Here is a 13,518-nt window from a genome sequence, read left to right as displayed (position 1 = left end):
ATTAACATCATTTGCATCCAGATACACCCTGGCTAGTCTTAAAGCATGTTTTCTTCCGTTCTAGCTTCTGGAAGCATAGAGGATTTAAACAGCTCTACTGCTGTCCACAGCTCCTTGGTGAGTGGGACAAAGAGTGTCCGTGTTGCCACCATGTTCCCCAACAGTGTCCGAAGGACGCCCCACTCTTCAGCCATCAGTCTGCGACCTCTGAGTGAGACAGAACGTTTCCCTGAGGACTCTGATATTGCCATAACTTCATCATCAGTCCATCCTTCCCCCTCGGAGGCAGACTTGAGAAGAAGCAGTGGAGTATTCGGGAGCCCAGGGGATGGGGCATTCACAGCGCTGTCCACAGAAAGTGCGTTTCGTCCTACATCTCCCAACGTCTCAAGGGAATTTTGGCAAAATGATTCTCCAAGTAAGTCTTCAATCTCTATTTGATTTATTATGGCCATTTAAAAATTGTTGAATTTTCTCAAGGGGTCACTTCAAGACCATTTGTAATCTTTAAAAAAAAAAAAGACGACAACTGTGTTCTTGGATAACACTGTCTCTTTTATCTGGTAGACCACATTATCACATTTTGATTTTCAGCATGACAGTGTTGTGAAATTAGTCAAACAGGCATCATTCCTTCCTCCTGCTTTCTTGTAGATGAGGAAACTGAGGCTCAGCTGGTTTAAGTAGTGAGTGCCTGATCTTTATCTCAACTCACCGCAGCGCTGAGACTCCCACCTCTGAGCTCCTGGTGCTGATGTATCTTGTGGCTCTGTAGCTTTAACTTCAGACTCAGAGCTGGCCGCTCTTGGCCGCTCTTTAAAGCCAGCTTCAGTTATCTTATGTACAGATCATCTTCACAAATAAAATGTGCAGAGTATATAAATATACTCCTCAAGTTCATGGTTTTAGTGAGCCCCATAGTTGATTTTTTTTTTGCTGTATTTCAGAATTAGAATAATCTTTATTAATAATAGAACTGCCTTAGGAAAATACTGACTAAGCATCATATTTGGGCACGTTGTATTTGATGGTGTAGCAGCATACCCACTGGCTCACACTACCCCGTGTTTTAGGGGAAAGAATAAAACACTCAGGCCTGTAAGTGACTCTGAGACTTTGCACATACTGTTTAAAAGCTCTGCTCTTGACCAGTTTTTGGTATTGCTCTCTTATTGACACTGAATAGTTTTGAAATAATTGTTTAGAACATGAAAGCGTACGTCAGGTCACGTGTATAGTAAACACTGTAGGAGGTCCTTGCAAAGGGCACCTTCTCTTAGGGAAGACTCGTGTCTTAGTTGTGGAGGGATCTCTCTTACATCCACGTAATGGCCTTTTGTGTCTGACACCTTGCAGCCTCCGGAGGACCCCAGCCGGCCAGTGGCTCTGGTGCAGGGAATGGCAGCCCTGTGTCTCAGACAGAAGCCTCCTCTCGATCCCTCCCGCCAGTCGGAGGTGGAGAGAGCACCGCTGTCTGGTTTTCAGCCGGCAGCGAGCCCTTCGCAGGTGCGGCAGGAAGCTCCACTTCCCATCCTGAGGTTGTGAAGGCTTCAGTTCTGACCCGCTTCTCAGCCTCCGCCCCGCAGTCTCGAGGAAGCCACTCAGCGCTGTATGAAATGAGCTACTCTGAGCTGGCCACCGAGTCCTTGTCTTCATTCTCCTCAGAAAGTCTGGGCTTCTCGGCACCTCGCGGGGAGCGCTCCAGTGAGTCTCCATCCGCGGAACCGCACCCCCGAGGAGGGTGGGGGGCTGCCTGAGCTTGATCTTCAGCGATAATGAAATGGTTCTGCAGGCCTCTCAGTATCTCCAGGCCATCCTTCTAGCTGGTTGATATCCATAAACCTGCATATCCCCCAATTTTTCTGTAATGTCTCCAAGATGCTGCTGTTATCACTTGCCACACACAGCTTGGGGACTTCTCCGCAGTGTCCTTCCAGCCCTTAGAGCTCACTCCACACCCCCACGCTGCCACTGTCACACAGCTTCTGGAAGGTGAGAGTATCACCTCCTCGTGAGTGGTTGTTCACACCAGGTCTGGGCTTCCATCAAGAGACATTCTCCTTTCCCCCGTTTAAACAGCCTTATTGTGCTATATTTCACATTCTGTACAGTTCACCCATTTAAAATGTACAATTCAGTGGTGGTTTGGGTATATTCACAGAGTTGGGCCACCATCACTACCGTCTGATTCCAGAATGTTTTCATCACCCCAAAAAGAAACTGCTCACTGTGATCTCTCCCACTCTCTGCTCTTCTGGGCCTCTGACAGCAGCCATGAATTTACTTTCTGCCTCTATAGACTTGCCTACTGGAGACGTTGCTTATAAATGGAACCATAGCATGTGTGGCCTTTTGTGTTTTTCACTTAGCATCAGATTTCCAAGGTTCATCCATGCTGTGGCGTGTGTCTGGGCTTCCTCCCTTAGTGTTGCCAAATGCTGTTCCGTTGTATGGATGTGCTATGTTTTAATTTGTACTTTTATCAGTTACTGGATATGTGGGTTGTTCCCACCTCTTGGTTATTATGACTAGTACTCTTGTGAACATTCAAGTACATGTTTTTGTGTGCACATATGTTTTCTTGGAATTGCCTTGGAATTGCCAGGTTAGATGGCAGCTCTGTTTCTGACCTTTGAGGAACTACCAAACTATTTTCCAGAGGGGCTGCACCATTTTGTATTCCCACCAGCAAAGTAGGAGGGTTTTAGTTTCTTAGCACCTTGAACACCATTTGTTGTTGTCGAGCTCTTTTAATTCTAGTGAGCTGACTCATTGGAAAAGACCCTGATACTGGGAAAGATTGAGGGCAGAAGAAGAAGGGGGCAGCAGACGATGAGGTGGTTAGATAACATCACCGACTCGATGGATGTGAATTTGAGGAAACTCCAGGAGATAGTGAAGCACGAGGGCGCCTGGTATGCTGCAGTTCATGGGGTCGCAAAGAGTTGAACATGACTTAGCAGTTGAGCAACAATAACAGCAATTGTAGTGGAGGTTAAGTGGCGTCTTAAGTGGTATTGGATTGCAGTTTTCCCAGCTGACTAATGATGGTGAGCATCTTTTCATGTGCTCATTGACCATTTGTATATATTCTTCGGAAACGTCTGTTTAGATCTTTTGACCCTTTTAAAATCGGGTTGTTTATCTTTCTTTAATTGAGTTGTGAGAGTTCTTTATATATTCTGGATACTTGTCCTTCAACAGAAAGATGATTTGCAGTCATTTTCTCTTATTCTATGGGTTGTCTTCTAACTTTCTTGCTGTTATCCCATGAACAGCACGAATCTTTTAATTTTGATGAATTCTAGTCTGTTGCTTTAAGAAAACTTTTCCTTTGATGTTCCTTTTTAAGAATGTTTTTGGAAAATATTTTGAGAACAATTCTCATCAGCCTTATCAAAGTAAATTGCATGTTGATAAACCAAAAATACAGGAACTTATCATTTAAGCTTATAATAGGTTTGAGTTCTTACCTCTCTACCACTAACAGTGGAAGCTCTTTTCCCTGCTATGAGTTCTCTACTTAATGAGTAAAATTAGCATTTGTTATTTACTACTGATGTGATATGGAAAAGCATATGCTTTGTTGTAAAGAATTCCACATGTGTGGGTGGAGACAATTTGTGCTGTTTTACGTCCAGGCATGGAAAACACACTCTTTCTGTCACTTAAACACGAGGCATCCTTTTCTGCCCTGCCCCTGTGGTCTCAGAAGTTTCACCTTCGCAGGCCTGGAGTTTACATCCCATAGCGTTTCCCTCTTCCATCTCTTCAGTACCTACACTCTTCAGTCAGGGTGCAATTGGTGTGCGGGGACAATGTGGCTTCAGTGTGAGTGGCACGTGGGGTTCTGAGGCACCAGATGAGGAAGAGCCATGTTCCTGAAACCACCTGGTCTGGGATTGCATGACGCTTGCTCTCTTTTCCCTGGAGTCACCCACAGCTCACAGCTCCTGCCGTACAGCTTTCAGGTTTCTTGGGTCATCCCTTCCTCTGGGTTCAGATGCAGCCCCTCTGTTTCAGGGGATGCTGTCCCCTGTGTTGTCTACCAGCCTGAGAGGGGTGGTCGGCCTGCATCATCACAGGCCTGTCCTCTTTGTCAGGGAAATTGTGGTCAGGTACGCTCAGCTCTCCAGCTTCTCCAGGTGGACTTTGCGTGGGCCTCTCTTAAGTCCCCCCGCGAGGGTCAGATCGCATCTGCGACCAGGTCCTGGCTTTCCTGGCGCCGTCCCAGCTCCCTGTGTGTGCCTGTGCCCCTGCTCATCCCTGCCGGTCAGCTAACACACACCTGTCATGGAGTGAGGGCTTCCCGGGTGACATGAGTGGTAACAAACCCACCTACCTTTGCGGGAGGTGTAAAAGATGTGGATTCCGTCCCTGGGTTGGAAAGAGCCCCTGGAGGAGGGCGCTGCAGCCCACGCCAGTATTCTTGCCTGGAGAATCCCTTGGACAGAGGAGCCTGGGGGGCCACAGTCCATGGGGTTGCAAAGAGTTGGGTACGACTAAAGCCACTTAGCACTCGCATAGGAAGTGAACTGACCTCATACTCAGCTTTACATCCATTTTCCACCAAGGTAGGTCTCTCAAGGACTAAACTGACAGGAATTGGAATAAGAATCAGAAAAGAGCCTGTTTTTCGCATTAGATCCAGATTATGAAGCAGTTAGGCCAAGAAGAATTGGTCCTCATTTCCCTCATTTCTGAAAAGAAGGATTTATTTGATAATAATCTAAGATTCTTTAAGTTTATAGCATGAAATATATACCCAAGAAAAAAGGAAAAGGATATTTATTCATGTGTCACCTACTCCTATTCAGTCCCACCAAGAAAAAAAAACAACAAGCTCTCCTGTAACCTCTAACCATGATGCCATTTCTCACTGAGGGGCTAGCGTGGAGAGCTACACTGTAGAATAACAGACACTATAGAATGGCGGGCCCTGTGTCCATCAGCTGTCGCTGGTCCCACCTGGAGGTAAAAGCCTTTAGGGTAATACCAGCCTCCCTCCCCGGTCTTGTCAGGTGGAAAGCTCCAGCAGGGGTATTAGTTTTTTGCCCACTTAGGTCTTCACTGGTGACACGGCTGGTAAAGAATCTGCCTGCAATATGGGAGACTTGGGTTCTATCCCTCGGTTGGGAAGATCCCCTGGAGAAGGGAAAGGCTACCCACTCCAGTATTTTGGCCTGGAGAAATCCACGGACTGTACTGTCCATGGGGTTGCAAAGGGTCGGACATGGCTAAGCGACTTTCACTTTCACTTCCGCCCACCACCGCCACCAATTTCCCTGACATAAACACTATTTATTATGTGTCGCCAAGAAGAAATATTGTGTTGATCCTGTTCACTGGAGTAATGAAACTTATCGTAAATCCAAGCCACCTGAACAGCAGCGCTGATCTCGCACTGCCTCTGGAGGATTCAGTCACTGCTATGTTAGCAGGAAGACGCACAGGTGGGGTTTTCACCTCGTCAGTTTCAGACAAAGACCCTGAGAAGGCAGAGGACAGCGTTGTGGCTCACACGGCCCCGCTGTACACTGCACTGACCAGCCCTCCCCTTTCCTGTCCTCTTGTAGCCACCGAAGACAGTCCTGAGCTGGGTGTTGGTACCAAAGCTGAGGAGGGGGCTTCCTGGGGAGCGCCAGGGGTCCGCACTCACAACCCGCACGCTTTGGCTGCGTTCGCTGGAGTTGGGGAGCACACACTGCGGTCTCTCACCAATGGCGGCACAACTCCTGGGGATGCGGGGCGATCGGCGGCCGCTGGAGAAGTGGAGAGTGCCACACAGCTGGGAAACACGACGGTGACTGGGGACGCCCGCCCGGTCTCGGGTTCACCGGCGGCCACAAGGACCTTCGGAGGGCGTGGAGGTGATGGGCAGGGTCTCTCTGCATGTTTCCTCAGCGTATCTGTCAATTTGCTTGTGGTGCTAGGCTGGTTTTGGCTTCCCAGGTGGCTCAGATGGTAAAGAATCTGCCTGCAGTGCAGGAGACCTGGGTCGGGAAGATCCCTGGGAGAAGGAAATGGCAACCCACTCCAGTATTCTTGCCTGGGGAATTCCGTGGACAGAGGAGCCCAGTGGGCTGTAGTCCATGGGGTCATAAAGTGTCAGATATGACTGAGTGACATGTCTGACATGACATTTTCACTTTCACTTTCTAGAATGAGTTTGCTGTCAACCCAAGTGTCTTACCAGCTCCCTGTGGAGAGCACTGTCTGGGTTTTCCCACCTCCCCCACCCCCATCCTCCCCCGCGCTTACCCGAGACACTGGCACTGTTGTGAGCCAGGATGCTTGCAATCAAGGAGCCCAGCCGGGTTGTGGCTGAGGCCGATCTCCTGGGAAAGAAATATCTCATTATACAGAATGGAAAGTTGGGAGGGTTTTCCTTTTTCCATTTAGGCACAACAATTGTTCTATTTGGGGTCTTAAGAGCTTTTCAGATACTCATTTGCTTTTATCAAAAAAAAGGTCTGTGGAAGGAATCTGGACCTGTTCCCTATTATTTGGGGCCCCACTTCTCTTTTATTACCGCTTCCAGGGCTGCTGCTGTGCTCTTCACAGGAGGGCAGGTCATGCAAACCCTGCCTGCCTCCCTGTACAGTCTCTCCAGAGAAAGTGTCTCTCCCCCGGGGGGCAGTTCACGGGCCGGACACTGAAAGTCTGTCTCAGAGTGCAGGTTCGCAGATGCCTGTCTGATGGGCCTAACTGTAGTTTTCCCTCAGCAGTCCCTGGGATTAGCTACGATGGAGCGAGCAGCACGGACCCTGATTGCGGGACCTCCGGTGAACACACCAACTACACCTGTGCTTCGTCTCCTTTCACCAAAGGGGAGCGGGCACTGCTGTCCATTACAGACCACAGTTCATCCCTGGATGGAAGGGAGACTTCGACCTCTTCCGTTAAGATCTCAAGCTCTTTGAGTTCAGACTCTTCTCCCTCTTCTCAGGCTCAGACCGAGAGGAGTAATGTCTCATCCCACCAAGGAGAACATGCTCAGCCTTCCCCTGAGGCGCTGGTTCTGCCCACGGCCAACTCTCCGTCTCACACACCCACCCTTAATACGCCAACCACTCTGGTTCCTCCGGATGCCGATGCCAGATCTGTTGGTGACGCATTATCATCTTCCTCGGAGCTGCCCTTGCCCCTGCCCTCAGTGTCGCAGTCCTACCAGTCATTCTCGTCAGCCTTGCCATCTGCTGGGGCCTCCGCTCATCCCCTGCCGTCCAGCCCTGATGCACCCCCTCCTTTGTCCTCCTTGCCTCCCCCCTCGTCACTGCCCCCGACGGCGTCTGCCCCCACCTCGCTGTCTGACTCACAGACAGCCCTCCCACCTGCACCTGTTACCCCAGTCCTGCCCAGGGCAAGGGATGCTCCCGCGACTTCAGTTCGGACGCCAGCAGTTGCATCGTCTGTTCCTAGCAGTCAGACAGCAGGCCCTAAGAACCAGAGTAGCCCATACCTCGAGAACATCGTTACAGAATCGAAGCCACCAAGCCTGCAGACTCTGCCCGCGGAGGCCACGGAAGCTGTAACAGTGATGTCTACTCTGGGGACCCCTTCACCCCTGGCCTTCACAGACTACTCCACCTCTACAGACACTGAGCAAGCCCTTCCAGCCACGAGCACCGACTTAGCCCACACGTCTCCAGCTTCGGCAGCCACCACCCTCGAGACCTCTCATTCTCCCATGGCCAGCCCTAGCCTCCCGTCAAGCACAGCAGCTCTGACGGGTGGCCCCACAACAGGACAGACGGTGGCCAGAGAAACAGTACAGACAGTGGTTCAGCTCTCGCCAACCAGTCCTGAAATTCTTGTGGTCCAAGTCACAACGGCAGGTGCTGTCGCCACAGAAGAGAGCCCTGTGGATAGAGATGCTGCCACCAGATTGTTCCCCCTGACTGAAGAGTCGACAACAGGACCTGGCCCTACAGAAGACGACAGCCTGGCTTCATCTTTCCTCAGAACATCTCCTCCCCCCGGAACCACGCCTGTCTCTACAGCTAAGGTGTTAACTCCTCCGCCGACCACCTCCCCTGCGCGGAGGAGCACCCGGTCACCCACAGCACCGTCGTCTCCCGCTGCAGGTAGGACGCGGCTGTGGACGTGCCGAGGATTGCGCAGGGCTCTGGTGTGATCTCAATGCTTTCTCGAAGCACTTAAAGCAGGAGAGAATGCCCCAGTGGCCATTTTCTCACCCTTTTCTCACCCCTGAGTTACAGAGGGCAGACAGGAGAAGATGCCATTGGCCGTGTTGACACTAGTAGTGAGTAGCTTGTAGTGCCCTGTGATTGCACGACCTTTTCGAGCATGCCTTTAACAAGGCCAGAGTGGGGTAGTGAAGTGAGACTGAAGGGTGGGAAACAAGTCAAGAAGCTTTATGTGACCTGTCTGAGACACAGAGTGAGCAAGTGCCTGCTTCCAGATCAGAATCCCAAGCTTCTGGGTTAGTCAGCTGGTGCCCCAGTCACCAGGGAAGCATCTCTTGATCCCCTGAGATTTCCCTAAGACTATGGCGCTGGCTGATAAATGCGGGTGAAGGGACATGTTCAATGAGAGGACGATGAACTGACCTTTCCCATAGTGACTGTGTGACATTGCACTTGAGGTTATGTATCTCTCTATCCATGTAAAAGTTGCTGGGACAAGAGAAATAAAATCATCCACATGATTCTTTGTCACTTAAGGACAGGTAGTAGGGAGTAGGATGCTACCTCCTTTAATATCAGGGCCAAGATTTGCTGGATATTTAGTTTGTCTAGACTCAGGCAAGGAAAACTCTATTGATAAAAAAAGTGTAATGGAGACTGAAGGAAAGAGGGAAGAAGGGGAGGGCATTGGAGGCAGGTCCGACTAGGCAGCCATCGTCCAGCTTGTGGTCCAGCCATAGAGCCCATGCAGCCCGAGAGCCCTGATGCATCAGTGCCCGCTTTGTGCCAGTGGCCTGCGTGCCGCTCGGAGACGGAAGCTGGCTGCTGCTTCTGGCAAGTTTGCAGTCCTGCTTCAGGACTCACAGGTTTCGTTTCCAGATGCCAAGTATATTCCAATATTAGATAGAACATAATTCACAAGTGTCCCTTAAAGCCGATTTCAGCCCCTGCAGTGATAACTGTAGACCAGTAGGAGGAGGATTGATATTGGCTGTTGCTATGTCTTGTGACAGAGCCCGTGGGTGCAGTGTTGGTTATATAGGTGTTGTGCACACGTTCAGATATATCCCAAGTAGCCGTGAGGAGCAAGGACACCATCTTCAGGTTTAGCCTATTTGTCTTCAGGGTAATTCTGGAGCTAGAACTCTCTATTTTTGTCTTCTTTTTCTCGTTCTACCACTGACTTTTCTCCTTGGAGATGACTTTTCTCCTTCTGTTAAGAGTTTGGATTTTTCTCAATGTGTGTCAGAAACCTTTATTAGGCAGTTATGGTATAAATGGAGTGTGACAAGACCAGTTATAGAGACCAAAACAGAGAGTGTGGTCATTGCCCCAGGAGCCGGCAGTCCAAGAGGACAGTGGTGCCTGGGCCTCGCCAGGGCCTGGCGGAGTCAGATGGGCTCATGGTCACACCGTGTGAAGAGAGTGCTCACTTGTGGGCTTTTTTCTGAACAACTGCATGGTTATTTGGAGACCCATTTACAGTGTGAGATCTTTGGAAAAGAGAAAACTTGGAGCAAGGAGGATAATTGATTAAGTGTCATTTCCCCCTTAATGTGTGTTTTAAATAGGCATTGCTTCAAGTAGAATTTGTTAAGTATCCCAAGGCAGTGTCATCATTTCCAGGCTCAGGAATCTGTAAGCAGCATTCGGATTTGAACCAGCTCCTGTATTCAGGGATCCAGCTGTTGATATGCCTGTGTGTACACAGCCAGTGCCGACATCCAGTCCCCATGCTTCTCTTCTGCACCTCCGGGAACCCATTCTATTTCGTAGTATGGCCTTTTCAGGGCAAGTACACAGAAATAAGCAAGAATCAAATATTAGCTGGGAGAATTAAATATTTACCTAGAGCTGCCTTTTTACGTTTGCTGTGTGATTAACTGCTCTATTCTGGAAATGTGTTTTCAGTTAACAGCTGCACCACTCACCCTTGTCTTCATGATGGGAAGTGCATTGTGGATCCCACCACACATCCTGGGTACCGATGTGTGTGCTCACCTTCCTGGCAAGGGGACAACTGCAGTGTGGGTAAGAAGAAAAGTCGTCTGCGACGGTCCATAATATAGTGCCACACTGAGGCAGGCAATAGACTCCTTTTCCTCCAAAACATAGGGCAGCAAGATTTTAAATTCATGCCCTGCTTACTTGAAGGTTAACATGCTTATGCATTGCCTGCAGAGTAATGTCAGACAGTGACATTGACAGGCCCCCATGATCCGGCTGCCTTCTGTGGACTCTGCATTCCTGGACCACCCACGGCTCCCTGAAAACTCCCACAATTTACTGATCTGACCTTCGCTGTGCTGGTGCTTCAGCCTAGAATCCCCCTACCCACATCTGCTTATTAAAGTCCTTCCAGTCTTTGTCCAGGTGTTATTTGAAACAGTCCTTAATTCTCTCTCCCATCAAAATAACTACCTTCTTTACTTCCTCTGTACTTTCAAATCCTGCCTTACATTCATGTTTATTTGTACCCCTGGCTGTCCCCACGCTCAGTAGACTGGTAGCCCCTTGAGAGCAAGTGCGGTGCCCACTCGTTCTGGTCTTCTCCACACCCGGTGCCATTTGGCTCTTAGAAGTGCTCCTTATACCAGACTGTGAGTGTGCTGCCCGCTGCAGATTCACTGTGGTCCTGTGTTCCCTCTTCCACAGATGTGAACGAATGCCTCTCGAACCCCTGCCCACCCCTAGCCATGTGCAACAATACTCAGGGATCCTTCACCTGCAGATGCCCAGTGGGGTACCAGCTGGAAAAAGGGATATGCAATTTGGGTAAGAGAGTTCGTCTGTCTTGGAGTTTTCTCTGCACTACAATGTGTTTTGCAAAATAACATTTATTGTTTTTCCTCCCTAATCAAAATCAATATTTGCCCAAGGTATAAATTGAAGGAATATAGAAGGAGTAGACGATACTATTATTCCACCACTCGGAGACATAGCACTCTATTTGCAGTCTTTTTTTAGTGTACATTATATTTTTATACAGTTGGAAGTCATATGGTATTTGTACAAACTTTATATCTTAAACATTTTTCATGTTATTAAAAATATTATATAAACTTTGTAGTGACTGCATAAGTATGCCATCATTTATGCAAACACTATTTGCTTAACGTTCTACCCTACAGTTAGGGGGAAAAAAAGATCAAAAGGATAGTTCAACCAAAGAGTAAAAAAAAAAAAAAAAAATAGGGAGAGAAAAAAGAGAATAAAACCCTGATGTCCTACCATATTCGCACATACTTTTCATTTTTAAAAACTATCTTCATGTTCTTGTCCACAGGTAGATACATTTTTACAAAGCTACTGCCAAAATTGTATCATACAATTTGTCACATTTTGACCTTGAATTTAATAGAGTCCATGAAGCTGGTTGGTTTTAGATATAATCTCCATTTTACAGGTTAAAAAGCCAACAACCCAAATGAAAACTAAGGCCCTGACCCAGTAGCTAGTGGTGCAGCTTCCGTAACTGCTTTGTGAGAGGCCAGGGTTGCAGCCCACCATTCTTCCATCACATAAGGCTGTGTTTGTCCTAAGAACTCTCTTGCACCCAGGGCGTGTAACCTGTGTTAGAATGCCAAGTTCAGTGAAGAAGAAATTAGAAGTGAGGAATGGGGTTATCTAAGATGGATCAGGGAACTGTCAGGTACAGTGACACAGCTTGGGATCATCTTAAATCTCTTATTGTGCTGTTTAACACAGAAAAAGTTCTTAGTAAATGTTTTTTTGAGAGAACAAATGTCTGTATCCTTTGAAATTGTTATTTGCATGATTTCTACTGCCCATGAGCTGAGGAGGATCATCAAGACTTTTTAAGAAGGTGGTGTCAAGTGACAAAACTAAGACAATTAGGTAATGAGTTTGGTGTCCTTTATTAAAGGGAAAGTAATTCATGGACTGGGGAAGTACAGGGCCTTGCAAACCATGGGAGGAACACTCTTTCGGAGCCATTTTGGGCAAGAGTGAGTTTTACTGAGTGTTAAAGTGCTGCACTCAATATGCCAGCAAATTTGGAAAACTCAGCAGTGGCCACAGGACTGGAAAAGGTCAGTTTTCATTCGAATCCCAGAGAAAGGCAGTGCCAAAGAATGTTCAAACTACTGCACAACTGTACTCATCTCACATGCTAGCAAAGTAATGCTCAAAATTCTCCAAGCCAGGCTTCAACATGACATGAACCATGAACTTCCAGATGTTCAAGCTGGATTTAGAAAAGGCAGAGAACCAGAGATCAAATTGCCAGCATCCATTGGATCATTGAAAAAGCAAGAGAGTTCCAGAAAAGCATCTTCTGCTTTATTGACTACGCCAAAGCCTTTGACTGTGTGGATCACAACAAACTGTGGAAAATTCTGAAAGAGATAGGAATACCAGACCACCTTACCTGCCTCCTGAGAAATCTGTATGCAGGTCAAGAAGTAACAGTTAGAACTGGACATGGAACAATTTCAAACCGAGAAAGGAGTACGTCAAGGCTGTATATTGTCACTCTGATTATTTAACTTATATGCAGAGTACATCATGGGAAATGCTGGGCTGGAAGAAGCACAAGCTGGAATCAAGATTGCCGGGAGAAATATCAATAACCTCAGACATGCAGGTGGCACCATCCTTATGGCAGAAAGTGAAGAGGAACTAAAAAGCCTCTTGATGAAAGTGAAAGAGGAGAGTGAAAAAGTTGGCTTAAAACTCAACATTCAGAAAACTAAGATCATGGCATCTGGTCCCATCACTTCATGGGAAATAGATGGGAAAAAAATGGAAACAGTGACAGACTCTTTTCTTGGGCTCTAAACTCACTGCAGATGGTGATTGCAGCCATGAAATTAAAAGATGGGTTGCCCCTTGGAAGAAAAGCTATGACCAACCTAGACAGCATATTAAAAAGCAGAGACATTACTTTGCTGACCAAGGTCCGTCTAGTCAAGGCTATGGTTTTTCCAGGAGTCATGTATGGATGTGCGAGTTGGACCAAAAGAAAGCTGAGTGCCAAAGAATTGATGTTTTTGAACTGTGCTGCTGGAGAAGACTCTTGAGAGTCCCTTGGACTGCAAGGAGATCCAACCAGTCAATCCTAAAGAAATCAGTCATGGATATTCATTGGAAGGACCGATGCTGAAGCTGAAACTCCAATACTTTGGCCACCTGATGCGAAGAGCTGACTCATTTGAAAAGACCCTGATGCTGAGAAAGATTGAAGGCAGGAGGAGAAGAAGATGACAAAGGATGAGATGGCTGGATAGCATTACCTACTCAACGGACATGAGTTTGAGCAAGCGGTGGGAGTTGGTGATGGACAGGGAAGCCTGGCATGCTGCAGTCCATGAGGTTGCAAAGAGTTGGACATGACTGAGCAACTGAA

At 47.8% G+C, this 13,518-nt stretch overlaps 1 protein-coding gene across 1 annotated transcript in view; it reads left to right on the top strand.

The window, feature by feature from the left end:
* The window catches only part of HEG1 (heart development protein with EGF like domains 1), an 83,661-nt gene that overhangs the window by 29,907 nt on the left and 40,236 nt on the right, over positions 1–13,518 (top strand). Inside the window, exons 4-8 of the mRNA XM_052645155.1 lie at positions 65–418; positions 1,357–1,704; positions 6,729–8,087; positions 10,062–10,181; positions 10,806–10,925. Of these exons, the coding sequence (XP_052501115.1) occupies positions 65–418; positions 1,357–1,704; positions 6,729–8,087; positions 10,062–10,181; positions 10,806–10,925 (2,301 nt within the window). The remainder of the gene's footprint in view (positions 1–64; positions 419–1,356; positions 1,705–6,728; positions 8,088–10,061; positions 10,182–10,805; positions 10,926–13,518) is intronic.

The sequence above is a fragment of the Budorcas taxicolor genome, chromosome 1, assembly GCF_023091745.1.
Source record: "Budorcas taxicolor isolate Tak-1 chromosome 1, Takin1.1, whole genome shotgun sequence".
In the NCBI taxonomy this organism is placed as follows: Eukaryota; Metazoa; Chordata; class Mammalia; order Artiodactyla; family Bovidae; genus Budorcas; species Budorcas taxicolor.
Note: the sequence above shows the minus strand (reverse complement) of the source record. Positions and strands in the feature narration are given on the sequence as shown.